Source organism: Anticarsia gemmatalis, chromosome 15 (genome assembly GCF_050436995.1).
Source record: "Anticarsia gemmatalis isolate Benzon Research Colony breed Stoneville strain chromosome 15, ilAntGemm2 primary, whole genome shotgun sequence".
In the NCBI taxonomy this organism is placed as follows: Eukaryota; Metazoa; Arthropoda; class Insecta; order Lepidoptera; family Erebidae; genus Anticarsia; species Anticarsia gemmatalis.
This window is the reverse complement of record NC_134759.1, coordinates 8,428,414-8,446,259: the sequence shown is the minus strand read 5'-3', so window position 1 is coordinate 8,446,259 and position 17,846 is coordinate 8,428,414. Positions and strand designations below refer to the sequence as shown.

General features: G+C 34.4%; 1 protein-coding gene across 18 annotated transcripts in view; it reads right to left on the bottom strand.

The window, feature by feature from the left end:
* SK (small conductance calcium-activated potassium channel) overlaps nucleotides 1-17,846 on the bottom strand; it is a 256,721-nt gene that overhangs the window by 152,450 nt on the left and 86,425 nt on the right. For 13 of the 18 annotated variants that reach the window (XM_076123665.1, XM_076123664.1, XM_076123667.1 and 10 more), the window contains exons 2-3: nucleotides 2,690-3,436; nucleotides 1,429-1,530 (exon numbers count right to left, since the gene is read on the bottom strand). In XM_076123665.1, the coding sequence (XP_075979780.1) occupies nucleotides 1,429-1,530; nucleotides 2,690-3,430 (843 nt within the window). In that variant the 5' untranslated portion in view covers nucleotides 3,431-3,436. The remainder of the gene's footprint in view (nucleotides 1-1,428; nucleotides 1,531-2,689; nucleotides 3,437-17,846) is intronic. The other 5 variants (XM_076123677.1, XM_076123678.1, XM_076123682.1 and 2 more) reach the window with 1 other exon arrangement.

Sequence of the window (17,846 nt, the reverse complement as noted above, 5' to 3'; positions counted from 1 at the left end):
TCGATAACTCGACATAATCCACTTAGCAAATCTAGTGACGAATGTTTTGAACCTTGAATTCCGTTGATGTGCTCATAAAAATTCTAAAAAACATTTTGCATAAAGGCTCGTCGTACGAAAACGAAGTTCCCGCAGGTAACACTTTATCGTCTGACAATAAAATTGATGGTGCCCTGATGCAGAATAATCTCCAATATCACGGTTTCTTAGTTTGCATGCCTTTGCCTTTTATTACTTCAAAATACGGCGGTCTTTCACAGGTACTTGTTTTCTTTGTGAAAACTTTCATTATCAATACCGTTTTTATTGTATGCGGATAAAAGGAAACCTTCACGCATGCACGAGTATTTTATCGTTTAATACATTAAGGCTGACGCTTTAAATCTCTTTGTGGAACTTTACTAGGAATCCACCTAGTGGTGTGGAATAACATTGCACAGATTTAGATTTCCGAGAAAATCCGTTCCTTGTACACGTTTCATTAGTTAAGTTTATAAACAGTTTAATTTTATAATGTTTGTTAGTTTGTTTTTAGTCATTAGCTTACCTTTAGCATAACAATTATTTTATTTACACCTGAAACCTAATGGCTAATATCCAATTGCAACATAAAAGAAAACGTCATCTAAATATCGAAAAGCCACGTTTATGTGCAATCTAATCATCGATCTAAAGTGCATAGCGCTACCTATATCCATCAAATAATGCGAATGAATGGATAGCTAATGATTGTGTAGGTGCTGTGTATTTTGCTTGAGTAATGGGTTCCCAAAGCCATGACAAAACGTTTTCCTTTAATCTTCCGCTGTTCAAAATTAATCCACCAAACAGAAAATCATGATCGAGGTAAAAATAAATGATGATGTAATAGTACCTGCCTCTATATCCGCCAAGACATTCGACATTCAAAGCCAATTTGTCAGTTTCGAATAAATGTGCTCGATGATACGATGACATTTTTGCTTGAACAAAGTGATGAACAGAAAACGATTTGTTCGTGACAAGCAATTTTGGTGCTAGGGTAAGATGTCAGGGGCGTGGGGGGATGGCTAACGGTGGTCATTAGACGAAGCTATAGGGACGACACATTCGCCAACTAACAAATTACTTTGGTGATAAATCCACAGATACCTGCTCTTCGACTGTACAACCTGACGTCACCTGTTACGATGGGATAATCTGACATTAATGTGTTTGTTTCCTAATGGTGTAATGTCTAAGTGGCTAACATGCTGAGCTATCAATCTTTTGCGGTGTAATCTACTAATAAAAGTGCCTATTCATTTGAAGTGTTTCTGTAATCATCGTGTATAATAAACAATTTGAAACATTGTTATCGACGCTGAACTGCTTGAATGTATACAAAATGTAGATTGTACAATCGATAGCGGTATTCGACTGTGCATAATCCAATAGTTTGAAGCCCACCGTTTTAACGTAGTTAACAGTATCCCCCGTGGCTTCAGTGAATGCACGTCTCAGCCGGGCTCGGCGCGTCTGCGACAGGGTTTGTGGACAGAGGAGCAGCCCCTGCAGGTTAAAAACAGAAATCAAATCAAATATGATAACATTTGATTTGATTTTATTAGAAGGGAAGACCCGTCAAGACCCTTACACAGCACTTACACGCCATCTGCTTTAGGTAAGTTGAATGAGCCGGGATAAGACATTCTCAAGGATTCGACACGCTATGAAAGAAAAGGATATGAACCACCAAAACAGTCGTTTGACCGCAGGAGATGATGAGGACACATAAACACGAAATATTCTCGCTACAAACACCAATGAACAATACAATGTACCTAACATCAAAACATTCTACGCTGGTACATAGTTTTCCGTATTTATTACAAAGCTTTCTGCTGTTTCTAATCCTAAGATTACCTTGAGAGCGCGAAAAAGTGTTACAACGTTTCTAAGTGTCGTAAGAGCAAGTTAAATGGCCGTGAGTTGCAAAGGCAGACATTAAGAAAAGGCTCATCTCGTTGAAACATCTGCAAAGGACGGTTTCACAACGGAAGAGCATTCTGTCAATGTCTGATTGCTAGACAAAATTAACGACTACTACGTTTTATCTCTGTTCTGGCTAAAATGTACATACATTTTATGTAATGAGTTTTACTGCGACACATCGATTTACTCTAACTTTACTAACTAACAAGAAAGCAATTTTGTTTGTGCATAATATATACTATTTACAAAATTTAGGTTGTTTTTTTTTATTATTTCTAAGGTTTATTATTGTTTTTTATCTCTTGTGCACTTTACTTTATGAAGAGCCTTGAACAAATTTTCCCCTGCGTTTAGTTGGGTTAAGCCACTTCGGCAATTATACAACTGTTTTCTTCCAGCAATTCACTTAGCGCTCTAATTAGATAGCCTTTTCCTGAGAGGTTGTTTGTTGTTTACAAACGCTTCTTTTAGCAGTAACTCATTAGTTTCCATAAGTTTTACCCGCTGCATTTTAAGCAAGTCATCAGTTTAACTAATGTTTTATGAATGAATAAGGAAAACTAAAAACCGCATTCTGTTTTCCTAAGAACGAAAAAACATGTAACAGTTTCCTTAAATGAACATTCAGTAGTTATGAAAGCGCCTACATTGTATAATATCCTAGTGACTTGATGAACGAAACAAAAGTATGCGTATGACAGAAACGATGGCGCCACCTATTGAATTTCAGGCTTACCTGTTTGAAGGGGCGCATGCCTCCGTTGATTCGTAGCGAGTCGGCTGCGATGCCAGCGATGCCATCCCCTGGTTCTCGAAGTTGCCGCAGTGAGGCGCTAGGGTGGTTGTGGGCGTGGTGAGGGCAGTGTGCCGCGCATGCGCTTGACTCTGGTTGCGAACTCTGGCGGATTATTCTTGCACTAGTTGTAGGCAACAGTAGGGCAGGTGGTTGTATCACAGGACAAGTGCTGACGGCGTGGAGCGAACTACAGCCGCAAGGGTAGTGTACCGCTGAACGAACACTTTCTCGCGACACAGAGCGCGCTAGTTGTAACGCTGACATTGGTGCTGTTGACTGTCGCCGTTCACAAACGCGACATCTAGAGTATGTTTGTGGAACTAACTGGCAGGCGGTCACTGACCCTCTGTGCGAGCAAGTCGCTACGGGGGAGACGAGTGTCTGAGGGCGGTCTGCCGGCGGATCGCGACACTGCAGTTCGATGTCAGGGACACTTCGTGCTGCTTGGTCTTCAATTCTGACGGATGCCGCGCTTTCTTCGCTGCCCGGCCCGCCTGAGAGTTGCGGTCTCAAATGTGTTGTACAGTCTTGTCTTTGCAAAACTGGTTTGACGGTTCGGTTTTCTGATGGCACTATGACGGTGACTGAAGGTCCGGAGACGAGTAAACTGGCGGTCTCGTCGCTGCTTCCGTAGCCAGAATTAGTAATAGCTTCAGTACTGTCCGTGGTTGGGGCCGACATGTTTGTCTGTAACAAAAACAAAACGCTCATTAAATATTGCAAGTTACGGCGCCCTTAATCAAATCTTATTGAATACGCCCCGCTGAGGGAGTATCATTAACCGGGAAAAACAATATCAGTCAGGCTTCTAATAGGATTTTTGGAACATTATAACGAACAATATTTGACGTCATTAATATACAAGTAGATTAGACGTTGACGGCTTACGTACATACTAATATTATGCCAGTCGTAAATAATTTATCGTTTTCGTATTAACCTAGATGAGTTTTATATTAACCATTAACATTTGTGGCGTTACCTGCTATATTAATTCAGTAACAAAGTAATCTAACATTACGTTATAAATTGATTAATAAAACAAAAAAACTTTATTTTTTACATAAATTAGGTCACATGAAAATTAATTGAATTCCGACAAGGTATTGCTTTCAACATTGAATCATAAATAATAAAATATACTTAGTGCAATTGAAGCATTCACATTTAATTTTGTTCATAAGTACATTCATATAACACAGATTAATATACATAGAATATAGATGAAAGTACAAATATACATGTGAGATCAAGCATGATAAATAATAATACAATAATAATATATTTTTCTACTCTATATTCATCTCCTGCTAATAGACCCATACAAAACAAACTATGTTTACCCATATCATAGAGAAGGCAGTAAAGGTCAAAAATACACTTTCGTGGATATAAAATATTCACGTTTCTAAGGTCACAATACGGATAATCAGATCTACAACTGTCAGTCATGTATGACCCTTGGAATGAGTTCGAACAATACCGCGCCCTTTCCCTTTTTCGGGTCTAGTCACTGCATCTTACCTTCGCTGCCGAAAGTTTGATCGAGAAACTTTCGTATCGAGAGTATGTTGTGTACATGTTTGCTTGTATTTTTGTATGGACATTGATAGTATTTGACGGAAAAACGTACAGGTTTTCAATTTATTCAGGTATTTTTGTTAACTTCTATTTAGTCATGTTGACTTGAATGGAACAGTTTGTTCGTGAAATAGTTCTTGTTTCCAAAAATTATAAAATCCATAATACGCGATACTCATGGGGCTTAAATTCGTTAAAGTCTCCTTAGTTAAGAAACAAAATATAAAAAAAAATATATATTGTTACCCTAGCGTAAAAACAAAATCACCCATTATAATTCTTGAAACAATCACCCTATGTTATACACCAAACCCTTACTTCAGTTTTCTTTTAACATGATTACAAGCTACAGACTTACAGTTAGTTGCCTAATAGTTCGCAAATGCATGTTCTTGGCAAGAAACTCTCATCGTGTAAGTGAGCTAGGAAACTATTGAACAAGAAATTTAATAGTCGACAGTATGCGACGCGGTAGTTGCCAACAATAATTACTTGATATTACTAACCAAGAGTGCTAATGCTCTAACATCATTATTACAGGAGGTCTGAACATTCCTGATACTAGGTTTTTGCGCTCTCACAAAATCGTTATTTTTTCGTGTATACTGAAGTGTTTGATAAACTAGCGTTGTCGTGGTTTTGGTTTTGAGACATGTTTTTGGGTAATCTGAACGCTTTTGTGTTGGCGTACATTCTGTTTATATATTATGTCTGATATTAATGGTGTAAAAGTCGATTTAAGTTAAAAAAAACATAAAATCAAAACAGCGGTTTCGAATATATTCTATACTAATAGTTTCAGATTTCGTAATGAAATATAATTTCATGTACATAAAAAAAATATCTGGTCTTTAAAAAAGAGAGTACCCAAAATGTAAAAGTTGTATTAACTCTATCCTATCTATACTATCTATACTTAATATTATAAAGCTGAAGAGTTTGTTTGTTTGATTGTTTGATTGTTTGATTGTTTGATTGTTTGTTTGTTTGTTTGTTTGTTTGAACGCGCTAATCTTAGGAACTACTGGTCCGATTTGAATTCTTTCAGTGTTAGATAGCCCATTTATCGAGGAAGGTAATAGGCTATATCATCACGCTACGACCAATAGGAGCAGAGTGCCAGTAAAAAATGTTACAAAAACGGGGAAAATCTTGACCCATTCTCTCTTATGTGACGCAAGCGAAGTTGCGCGGGTCAGCTAGTTAGTAATAATTCTAACCGTTATAGGTCTTAATACCAAATAACATGCTTAAAATATTAAAGACGTCGATTTTTCTTTAAACTGAATATATAAAATGCAGGTTTTTTGTAAAATAAACGTGTACTACTTTAAAAAGTTTAACTCAACACCGTAAAGACTTTATCTATTATTCGATCCGTCTTTATCACATCACAAATACTTTTTCTAAGCGTCCACCGGGAGTTGCAGTATTGAAGGTTTATAACCCTGAAGGATTTTCGAACTTAGATAGGTTTTCGGAGTGCGTGTAAAACTAAATTTATTGCACACAAGGTCGCCCGGTGGGTAGACCGGGGAATAAAAGTAAATAAGATCTTAACAAGTTTTTGTACGTGACGATGAAATTACTTAGTAAATGTGAATTCTAAGCTTTAAAGAACGTGATATGGGCCTCTGACTCGTTGAAGTCCTATAAAATTAAGTTCGGTTTGTTCGAACAAATTGAAACGTTAGACCACAAGAGTGACTTTCGTGTGTTTCATTATTTAAACGAGCATTGTCTATCCCTGAAGTGTTGTGTATGTTAATGTGGTGTCTGAGTTGAAAGGTTTATGAGTCATTGTAGTTTTTATGTTATTAATTTGATTGTAGCTTAAGTACGTAATAACATTGAACAGCCAGCTGTAAAATAGCCTCTTTTCCTGTCTAATATGTAAGTAAAATATACCTACAGCTATGTAAGATTTTTTAATACATTTGTTTTAGTTTTTTTCAAACTGACTGGTGAATAATTATTTTACTTAAAATATAACAAAGTTAACACATGGATCTTGAAACGTTGAGGGAGTTATAATATTAAATTCATGTTGGGTGTATTTTTAATTCATAGAATAACGAAAAAACAGTAGTGAGTAGGTATCGCGTAATTCAATTTTCTACAAAAATCTTAACGACAAAAATGTTTCGTAACCCTTAAGTCGATTCAGTTCACCTCGGGAGTCTAAAGTGCATTCAGTATTCTGCTCGCAGCACCGTTGCAAATATTGTTGTTAACAAAATCCTAGTACAAGTGAGCTTGGGAGCCGCATTGAGAATAACTTATTGAAGAATCGTTGTAGGGAATCGTAAGTGCATATATTGCGTTTAGTTATGAAAACATGCGACGACTTTTATACATATACGTTCACACGTATACATAAGGTAAAAAAATGCATTTCTTGACTAAAAGACCGCGTGGATTGTACACAGTTTCCGACATGCTGCTTTCATTATTTGATGAAATTCGGAATATTTCCAAAATTCTTCGTTAAACGTGAAAAAGAATCGAATTCGACGTAAATAAAGTGAAATCATAATAAAATGATTATGTTAAACTCTACCTTGATATCAACACAAAGATAACTACGAACTACGAAACACGTGTAAAGTGGAAAAATAAGGAAAGGTTCTAGTTTTACTTAGAAAGCTAGAAGAAATGCTTCCGAGAAACTTTTACATTAGAGAATCTGAAATAATATCTTCGTAGCAAGCAAAACTATACAATAACAAAAAGCAGTGTATTTCGTAGAATCTGGGGGCACGGAAGTGCCCCCGCAAGTCGAGCAAAAAAAAAGCGGCACGGCCGTAACATCCTTTTCTCGAAGCAATTCGGGCTATTTTTGACACCCCTATAATTTCGTTGTGGATAAAACAAGAAGCCTGGATTTTCAGCAACTAATTAGTCATTGTATAAACACGGTATATTTAAAATTTCAGTCAATTTGAACCAGTAGTTTAGGAATGACAACTTGTTAAAATTTTGAATTTTGTCACTCACTGATTCACTGACTCACTGACTCACCGATCATCAAAAGTCTAAGGTACTTCTAGCAGACTTAGAAGCTTAAAATTTAGAATACAAATAGGGTTTAGTGTCTTAATCAAGGGAAAAATTTAATATTTTCTAATTTCGGTCCAGTTCTCTAAACACACCAACTGCAACAATAACTTTGTAATCCCATATAAATGTATAAGATTACAAGGTTACATTTGCAGTTAATGAATTATTATTACAGTAGAAAATAAAATAAATAGGTGTAAATAGGTACCTACTATATGAGACATAACGGGGGAGGGGGTATAGGGTGGATAAGGGTGTTTAGCCCATGAAACTGAACAACATTCCCATAGGAAAATATGTTGAATTATGAAAAAAAAAACGTCTTTCCATACAAATTGGACTTATGTTCGCTCTACAAAAAGAAGTGAGATGCCATCAAAAACATTCTGTAAAAACCTCAAGTCTCGCCGTAAAAAGTTGTGAGATCGATATAATACCAAGTCGATTAATCTATTTAGTCTCTACTTAAAGGACCTTCTGTCTTAAGTTATTACGTATGTTATTATCATGCCAATTAAAAAAAAAATACCGTTAAAACAATTAGATCGACTTGGTCATCGCAAGAAAACACAAATTCGCCATTAACATTTCAGGAGCATTAACTTCTCGTCGTGCTGTGTAGTGTGATACATACTAATAATTAAATCATGCGATGGCCAGGTCGGTCTATTTGTTTTAAAGGTATTTTTTTTTAAATTGGCATGATAATAACATACGTAATAATTAAACAGTTAACAGTAATAAGTAAACAGAATCCACCACCCTGGCCAAATGCGGGTTGAGGACTTTGCACCTTTAAGAACTATTCTAAAGACCTGACAGGCATGCAGTGTTGCATCACGATGTTTTCCTTCGCCGCTGGAACAAGGGATAATTATTTCTAGTTTACACATAAGTCCGAAATTTATTGGAGTCTTGCCTCGGGTTCGAACTTGCAACCATTTGCGTAGGAGGTACCAATTTATGCCACTCAGCTATCTTTGCTCAACTGATACATACATAATCAATATAAACAAAAACATGCATGAAAACACGGCTCATATTTTTAGCACTCATGAAAGCGAAAATTAAAAATTTCAAGGCAAATTAACAATAACATCCGTACAGGAAGGAACGTAATGAAATCTATAAACTGCATTACTCACGAACAAAAACGATTATGAAAAATAACTTCAATTTTATAGGCAACGGCGTAAAAGTTACACTAGTATATGTAAGCGTTGCGAAATAAAATAAAATATACTTGTAGTTTATGAATGGCGTAAACAGCGGGTCATTTTATAGTTGTAAACCATTTATGAAGTACTGTTAATGGGTTTCTAAAGTGTGTGGTTGTAATAAAGAGTGAAGGGGGCTTTTGTAACGTGAGAGTAAGGGAAAGTTAGAGGTAAAGAACGGCCTTATGGCCACAAAATTACAAAAAATTGGCCATGTAGTAGTCAATAGTGCTGAACTTGCCTTACGCAAAATCCTTTCTAATTTTTTAAAATTCAATTAATTTTCGTAAAGAAATATAATTGCACATAAAATGATGGGAAGTAAAATAATTTGTTTTAAATTTATTTCTCTAAAGAAATGTAATTTATTATAAGTTTATTTATTTATTTAGAAGAAATTAATTTAGGAATTCTTGTTTCTTCTCAGAACCATCAAAACAATTTACCCACCTGTCAAAGAACATTATTTTAACATTGAGCTGTCACGGTAGATAAGTTTTCTATTCACAATTGCAAGTGGCAGCAAATATTCCTAAGAATCATTTTTAGCTTCGGAGAAAAGACTAAAGCTGTAATATATTTTTTACTATTTTAAGAAGTTCTATATAATACACATATATATTCTATATAATACATTCTATATAATAAACAAAATTGTATAAAATAAATAAACTTTTCTACTAGTTTTCAGGTGAGTATTGGACTAAAGCAATAATAATATGTTAATGACAATCAAATAACCAGCTTTTCCGAAACGGACAAAACAATTACTACACTACTACTAATACGAAGTTTACAAAATAAAGGACATTTTGAATTTGAATCTATTCTTATAATGATTGATAATAATACAAAAAATAGCTATAGTCCAACAGTAGTAATAAATATAGTATCTGATCATTACGTTTTAAAATAAAACTGGAATCTCTTAATCTTTTTATCTACGTTTGTCAAACAGTCTCAGTGAGAGCGAAGGCGTAAGCTAATCTTCCAATTAAACTAAGGATTAAAGTAATTGCCTAAGGAGTGGAGATTTACCTACGTCTTAGCTGTTAAGAGGCTGCTTTACTAAAGAGTAAATGCTTTCAATGGTTGTTAAAGCTTGGCGTAAAATTTCATATAAACGCGTGTGATATTCAATTATAAGTTTAACCACTATAACTAGTGAATCATTTCAAGAGAAAAAAGTGTATTTGGTCAAATCAAAGCATTATTAGGTGTAGTCATTGTATGTTTCGAAAAAAATGCAATTAATTTTGCAATATTTTAAATGTAATCATCTTTTTACATTTTTAATTCCATCGACCTACCATTCTCAAGAATTATTTAACCAAGTAAATAATTTATAAAATTATTTGCTCAGTTTCTCAAACTAGAACGAACAAGGAAAATATTCATGCACATTTTTTACCCCAACGCAATAATGTTGCGATATTGTTCGATTTTTTGTGGCAACTCGTGTGGCAACAATGATACTTAACCCTCCAACACAAAAATTATACTTGTATACAGAAACGTAATATCATTTCCCGAATCAACGTTCTTATTGTTTTGTAAGACGTGACTTGAAGAAAGATTTTGTTTATATTTGGTTTATAGTCTTGGTAGATGCCTAGTCATTTAATAAGGGTCAGTCTCGCAGTGTATGTATAGGTGTTAGATAACCTATCTAATTAGAAAAATGATAGAAAATGTATGAAAATCTCTGACAAAATTATATTTGCTACTTACCCAAAAGTTTTCAAACTGGGACTAATTATTGTATAAATAGTAGATACTATTATCAAAAACACACGCACATAATATTATGTCAATATTGCAACAATCGATACAATAACTTGTTGTAAGACCATATCATCATAAATTGTTTATATTTTTAGACTACTTTGTAGTACCTTGTAGTTGTAGAAATATCAGTTAGTAATAATTTTAATAACCAAAAAGTCTTAAAATAGAATCATCAAACTTTTCATTTAAACGTTATCGATTTCAATTAATTTGTTAAGTAGCCGTAACAGGGGTGGGTTCGGCAAATTGGATTTCTTTCATTGCACATGAAAGGCTTTCCACTTGAAGAAACGCATCTTGAATGGTTCTGTTATATTTCTGAACTATTAATTAAGTCTTCCGGCATTTACTGGAATTGTATTGCATTGTGTGATCACTTTTCCTAAGTGATTATCGTTAATTTATGGATGTAGAACTTTTAAATGTTTTAACTTTGGTTAAATTACCAGTTACAAAAAAAAGCCAATAAGAATATGGAGTGCAGCTTAGTGTAAGTCAATGTACATTTGAATATTATAACCCTTCGAGCTTGATTAATAGGTCTAACTTTGTCACACACTGTTCGCAGTTCGTGTTGTTTCGACCTAACAGAGTTTACACATTCACAGGTTTCGCTCAACTGGCGAGAATTCCCAAACTTTGGATTGATCGACTCGAATTCCTCCAGTCCATTCGTTGCTTTTACAAACGATGCAGGAACTCACTCGCTTGAGACGAGATTAATTACTAGCCAACATACGGCGGGCATACAGAAAGGCACCTCGCCACTTACTGAGCACGTCAAACTGACGAATGTGTCCAATAAAGCCCACTGCTCGGCGGTCATTTTTCATTTAGACGTCCCACTGTGCAGATGGGTTACGCTCCGTTTAACACACATTTTTCCTTTCTAAATATAAATGCGATCCTCTCGGAAATGTATCCTTTTTTCTGCCGCATGTGATTTCTGCTTCAATCAGAACAGCGGAAAGAGCAATTGGTAATAAGGACTATTGTGAATGGGACAAAAGGGATATAGAAAAATTGAGCAGAGGAATGTTGGATTTATTTATTTTATTTCCTAGAATTCTGTTGTATTGCGTCTTGAAAATTAGGTCGTCAACAGCAAAACTTGGATCGCCTTTTGCAACATTTCATTGCAGAACAATTTGTCTTTTTCTAGTTCCGTTTAACGTTCAAATTGTTTCTCGCCACGCTATACGGGTGAATGCGCCGAAAATTTTCGTGACTCAAACTGTTTAAGCCTATAATTGTATTCAAGTCTTCTATATTTAACGTTGAAAAATTCGCGTGGATTATCACACTCAATAAATTTGGGGGAAAGACCAAATTCGCAAAAACTTGGGTGCTTTAATATTGAAAAAGTTTTGCTGTGTCTATTTACTATGCTCTGTTTGAACTTTTACTGAAGTAGAGCTATCGGAAGAAAAAGTTTTTGTAGATTACGCATGCCTCCTGGCTAAAAACGTTTCGTCAGAAACGTATTGTTAAATTGATCGTCATCGTTCAAGACAAACGAGAAAAGTTGTTAAAGTAATTGAAATACATGCGTGACTTTAGTTGTTGAAACTTATTATTTCTTTTGACAAAATGTACCGATATTAAGATCATAGCTGAAAACATTTTACTTCGTGACTTGAGTGAATGAACTCCATGGCAATAAAGATAGGGTCTTTGGAAAAATATTATGGTGATGACCCTTGATGTATGCACGTTTTCTATTGACAACTTAACAAGTGAAGGGAGGCCTCAAAAAAACCCGGAACTAGTAGATAGCGTTCTATAAAAAGCTAAGTAAGAACTTCGTATCACGAACGAAAGTGTTCAAAAGAAATTACTATCAGGATTTGTATTTAGAATATCTGCGTTCTTTTGAAGAGGACGTGACTTTATATACAAAACTACGACTATTTCAGTTCAAGTGCGCTCTATCAATCTAAATCGACGTGGAGCCTTACCGTGATTGACGTCGCCCCGTTTTTCGCATATCTACGCGTAACGCCTGAAATAGCATGACATTCAAGTTGTTTTTTCTTCTCGATCTTCGTAAATTTTCCCGTTAAACTGTTTGCATTCAATCACGTATTTTAGTAGGTCGGTGTTTTCAACGAAAATCAAACTTGACTAGAGACTGAAAGCGTATAAAACCCAAAAGAAGAATATTGAATGGAAATAGTGAAACAGACAGGTAAGAAATGTACCTCCATTCTCTACCACTATCGATTACTGACAACTGACTAGCTATTGAAATTTTACATTTAGAATGTACTGCAAAAAAAGTTTCTACGACGTCCGTCAGAGGCGCTGATCAGATTAGTATACAAAATTTCTCGATGACAGTCGGTTGTCGGTATTTCATTGTTATAGAGAATCGAGCTAGTGAATGAAGTGGCGGGCATTAACTTGTATTGAACAATTGACATCTACACCCACACAGTGATTCCCTATTGAAAAGGTCTTTAAAATGGAACCAGATCAAAAAGACGTAGACTCGGAACTAGACATCGGCCAATTAAATTGTTGAACTATCGCCAATGAAAAACAATGTTACTGTCACTTAGTACTGTCTTATCACTGTCGAAATCTTTACTTTGTATTCAAACTGACAATTAATTGATTGCCACGGTGATATACAAAATTTTCGGACTTCAGGTTCGGTAAAAACGAAAGTAGGCTTTTCTATTTCATAATTAGACTACTCTCAATAGTACCTCGAAGTTTGGTAACGAGCTAAGTTACTAAGAATACAAAGTCACTATTTTATTGCACTGATATTTAAATGACGACACACGGGTGAGTTTAATCCGTCTCATTGGAGTAAATAGCTGAAAAATAAAACTAAAACGATTATATTAATGTCATTCTGCAGATGATAATCATATAATGTAACTTAATTACGACCTTAATCAAGGATTGATTGTGATAAAACAAGGACTATAACAACAAAGCCAATAAAATATAATGCCATCAAAAACATTCTGTAAAAACCTCAAGTCTCGCCGTAAAAAGTTGTAAGATCTATATAATACCAAGTCGATTAATCTATTTAGTCTCTACTTAAAGGACCTTCTGTCTTAAGTTATTACGTATGTTATTATCATGCCAATTAAAAAAAAATACCTCTAAAACAAATAGACCGACCTGGCCATCGCATGATTTGATTATTAGTATGTATCACACTACACAGCACGACAAGAAGTTAATGCTCCTGAAATGTTAATAATGGCGAATTTGTGTTTTCTTGCGATGACCAAGTCGATCTTATTTGTTTTAAAGGTATTTTTTTAAAATTGGCATGATAATAACATACGTAATAACTTAAGACAGAAGGTCCTTTAAGTAGAGACTAAATAGATTAATCGACTTGGTATTATATAGATCTTACAACTTTTTACGGCGAGACTTGAGGTTTTTACAGAATGTTTTGATGGCATCTCACTTCTTTTTGTAGAGCGAATATAAGTCCAATTTGTATGGAAAGACGTTTTTTTTTCATAATTCAACATATTTTCTTATGGGAATGTTGTTCAGTTTCATGGGCTAAACACCCTTACCCACCCTATACCCCCTCCCGTTATGCCTCATCATATAGTAGGTACCTATTTACACCTATTTATTTTATTTTCTACAGTAATAATAATTCTTTAACTGCAAATGTAACCTTGTAATCTTATACATTTATATGGGATTACAAAGTTATTGTTGCAGTTGGTGTATTTAGAAAACTGGACCGAAATTAGAAAATATTAAATTTTTCCCATGATTAAGACACTAAACCCTATTTGTATCCTAAATTTTAAGCTTCTAAGTCTGCTAGAAGTACCTTAGACTTTTGATGATCGGTGAGTCAGTGAGTCAGTGAGTCAGTGAATCAGTGAGTGACAAAATTCAAAATTTTAACAAGTTGTCATTCTTAAACTACTGGTTCAAATTGACTGAAATTTTAAATATACCGTGTTTATACAATGACTGATTAGTTGCTGAAAATCCAGGCTTCTTGTTTTATCCACAACGAAATTATAGGGGTGTCAAAAATAGCCCGAATTGCTTCGAGAAAAGGATGTTACGGCCGTGCCGCTTTTTTTTTGCTCGACTTGCGGGGGCACTTCCGTGCCCCCAGATTATTAAAGAGTAGAGCCACTCAACCAAACATGAACAAAACAAAATGAAAATACAAAACAATTTATCGCAAACGCTTTCTTAGAAATTAATTGCTTACGTCAAACATAAGGTATTAATCGTGAAATATGAAATTTTATCACGTACAATGTAGCTTAAACGACGTTTGTTTCCGTGCGAGCTTCGATATCCCCTCAAGCTTTATTAGCCTTTTCATTTATGATACGAGTAATATTTTGTTTCCTACCAAGACAAAGCGGTTTTGTCACGAAAAATTATCTTTATTACAAGCCCACGATAATATTTTTTCTTTCCTTCCTCGCAAAATATTTGTTGTCAATTTTCTAAGGAAATTTGATTACGCTATAGATTCTGCTAATATTAACCGGGATTATTTACCCGAGTTCAACATTTTTGATGAAAAATGTATTTGTTCTGAACGTCAGGTTATTCATATTTATCTTTTATTGTAAATAGGGAAGACTGATGGTTTGTGGATCTTGTAATATTAAGAAACCTTTTAGAAAACTGCTGTTGTTTAAACCCCACATATGTTTAACCCAAGTATAATAAACATTTTCGTAATGGAATGTTAATAAAATAATGCCTTACTTGTTTGTTTTACTATGAAAAACTAGCTAGCGCGGGTTAATCAAATTTGATCAGCGCCCCTAGCTGGTGCAGTATGAGCTTATTTTCCAGTACATTTTTCGCGTATAGAGGCACGCCACAGTATCTTCTCGATTTAATAAATTTTGTTTTACTTATCTAATTAGCACTAATAGCGTAAAATATTATATTCTAACAATACATTATACAAATCCTTCTATCACTCCCATCTTAATTACTCCCAAATTAAATACAAACTACGTAAATAGAAGCAATTGTCCTATTTAATACGATGAGAACATTACGTCTAAGAGAGCTATTCAGAATGTAGACAATAGAATCATTCTGCGAACATGTCACTTGCACATGGGAGAGTAAATTGAGACATTATCTACTATTCGCAGAGCCGAGATTAGAATACATTCGCAACTTTATTACTATAGTGGAAGGAACTGGATGGGAACTTTAACGTAAATATAATATGTCGTATTCACTCTAGTGAAGTAAGTTTAATTAAAACTCAACTTAAGCTCTAGCTTAAGTTGAGTTTTAATTAAACTTACTTTTACTTTTTTTATGATATACTTAGATGAGTAAATTTTAAATTTATATTTTTCTTTAACACATCGCCGTCCCACCGATGGGCAAGGTCCCACTCCTGTATGGAGAGAAGGCAAATAAATGTTAGGCCTTGAGCCCACCACACTAGCCAAAAAATGCTTTAAACAATTAACAGGCACGCAGGGTTTCATAACGATGAAAGTAATTATATCTTATCCAAATATACCTACATCAAAATATACATAGATATTTTATATAGAATATGTAACAGATACAACTTAATATTTTTGACACAATGTGGGCAGAAGTGGAACTGTTGGGCTTCATAACTGTCGTCCTTCCCACGCTTTGTTAAGTCAGGTACTAAAGATTGATGGATACTGTTCCCGCCTACATTTTTACGGTCAGAGAATTTTTATTAATTTTGTAAGAAAATTCTTCAATGTTGTTATTAAAATTTACTTCAATGTTTGATGGACCAAAAACATGATACGAGTTCATTCATTAATTTTGAACAATGCTCATTCATACACCGGATCTTATTTCGCTTCAATATTTTGTCTAAGAGCTTTATCTAAGAGAAATAAGAGCTTACCCTGGACGAGCATTAATATTTCTCGATACATCGTGTTGTGCTAATTTATTTACAGTTTATCGTTTTAAATGTTGTGCAGTTTTTTATGACATTTTTGTCAATTTTGATATGAGTTGGTGGTTGAATGATATGTGGAAAATATCGATAAACTTATTGCACAATCGTTATCAGAATCTGGTCTCTGCCTACCCCTATGGGAAAAGGGCGTGATTTTATGTTTTTGTGTGTATCAAGAAAAATAATGTAATAAACATACCTACTTTGTCTGTATATTATATTATTGTTACATTCAAATTACTTTATGAAACCGACAGCATTCTAATCCCAACTAAATAGACAATGTTCATATTCTAGAACATAAATTTCACTAAAGCTACAAATTGATAACACAAATCCCTTGCCCAACTGAACGGGAAATTGAATCACCAACTTGTTGAAACTTTACATATGTATCTAACCATAGTTTTGCCTCAGTATGTTCTAAATTATCATACGAAGCATTTGTACAATTAAACTAGACGCTGAATTTACCACTATTAAACAACAACGTTTATACTAACTAGAACTTCATTTGATGAAGTGAAAGTAAATCAAAAATCAAAATCAAAATCAAATCATTTATTCATTTAGGTCAAATATTGACACTTATGATAGTCGTTACAATTACTGAATCTACCACTAGCTCGGAAAGGGGGTAGAGCCTTATGAGAAGAGCTAGCGAGAAACTCACGGCCACTCTTTTCAATCGCCAAAAAGTTTTACAATGTGGTTGATACAATAATTGATCATGCGAGGAGCTGCCAACAATCAGCGATATAGACTAAACGTCAATTAAGTTAAATGAACATAGCTAGGTTATTTATTAGTCTCTGATCATACCGTATGTTGGGAGCACCTACTAGCATGAGATAATAAGAATATGGGCAGCAAGTGAGCACACTGGTTGTGAACATTATAAAAGAAAAAAAAAAAAAAAAAAAAAAAGTGACAGTTTTATGAATAACATCAAATTGTACGTAACATCACCTATTTGCATCATTAATTGCCCATATTTTACAACTTAAGTTAAGTAACTTTTCTTACTATCTGTGCCTTCATAGTCAAAGCAAACATAATATCAACTCGAAAAGGATCGCTACAGTATCTCCTTCAGCCGTCTCGTACTTTTTTTTATAAAACTCTTTACTGAAAAGCTAACTACGGTGGTGATCAACGTGTATATCATGTTCTATTCTAAAACATATTTGTGTGAATATCATGTAGATTCGCTTCTCCATTTTGACTTAAAAAAGAAAAAACTAAATAGTATTATCACAATATTAGTATGGATTGCCATTCTAACATCGAGATTAATACGATCAATGGAATTAATTGGTGAAATCAGTCAAACAGACGGCTTGCAACTGTGGTCAGTACAATCTGTGCGTTAAGTAAATATTCAAACCTAGTCAAATAGAAATGTTGGGAGTCAATAATATATATAATATTTTATTATTATAATTCTGTGTTCTGAAAATAAATCTTTACATATTCATTTTTGTTTGTGATTAAATTTGATGATGCATGC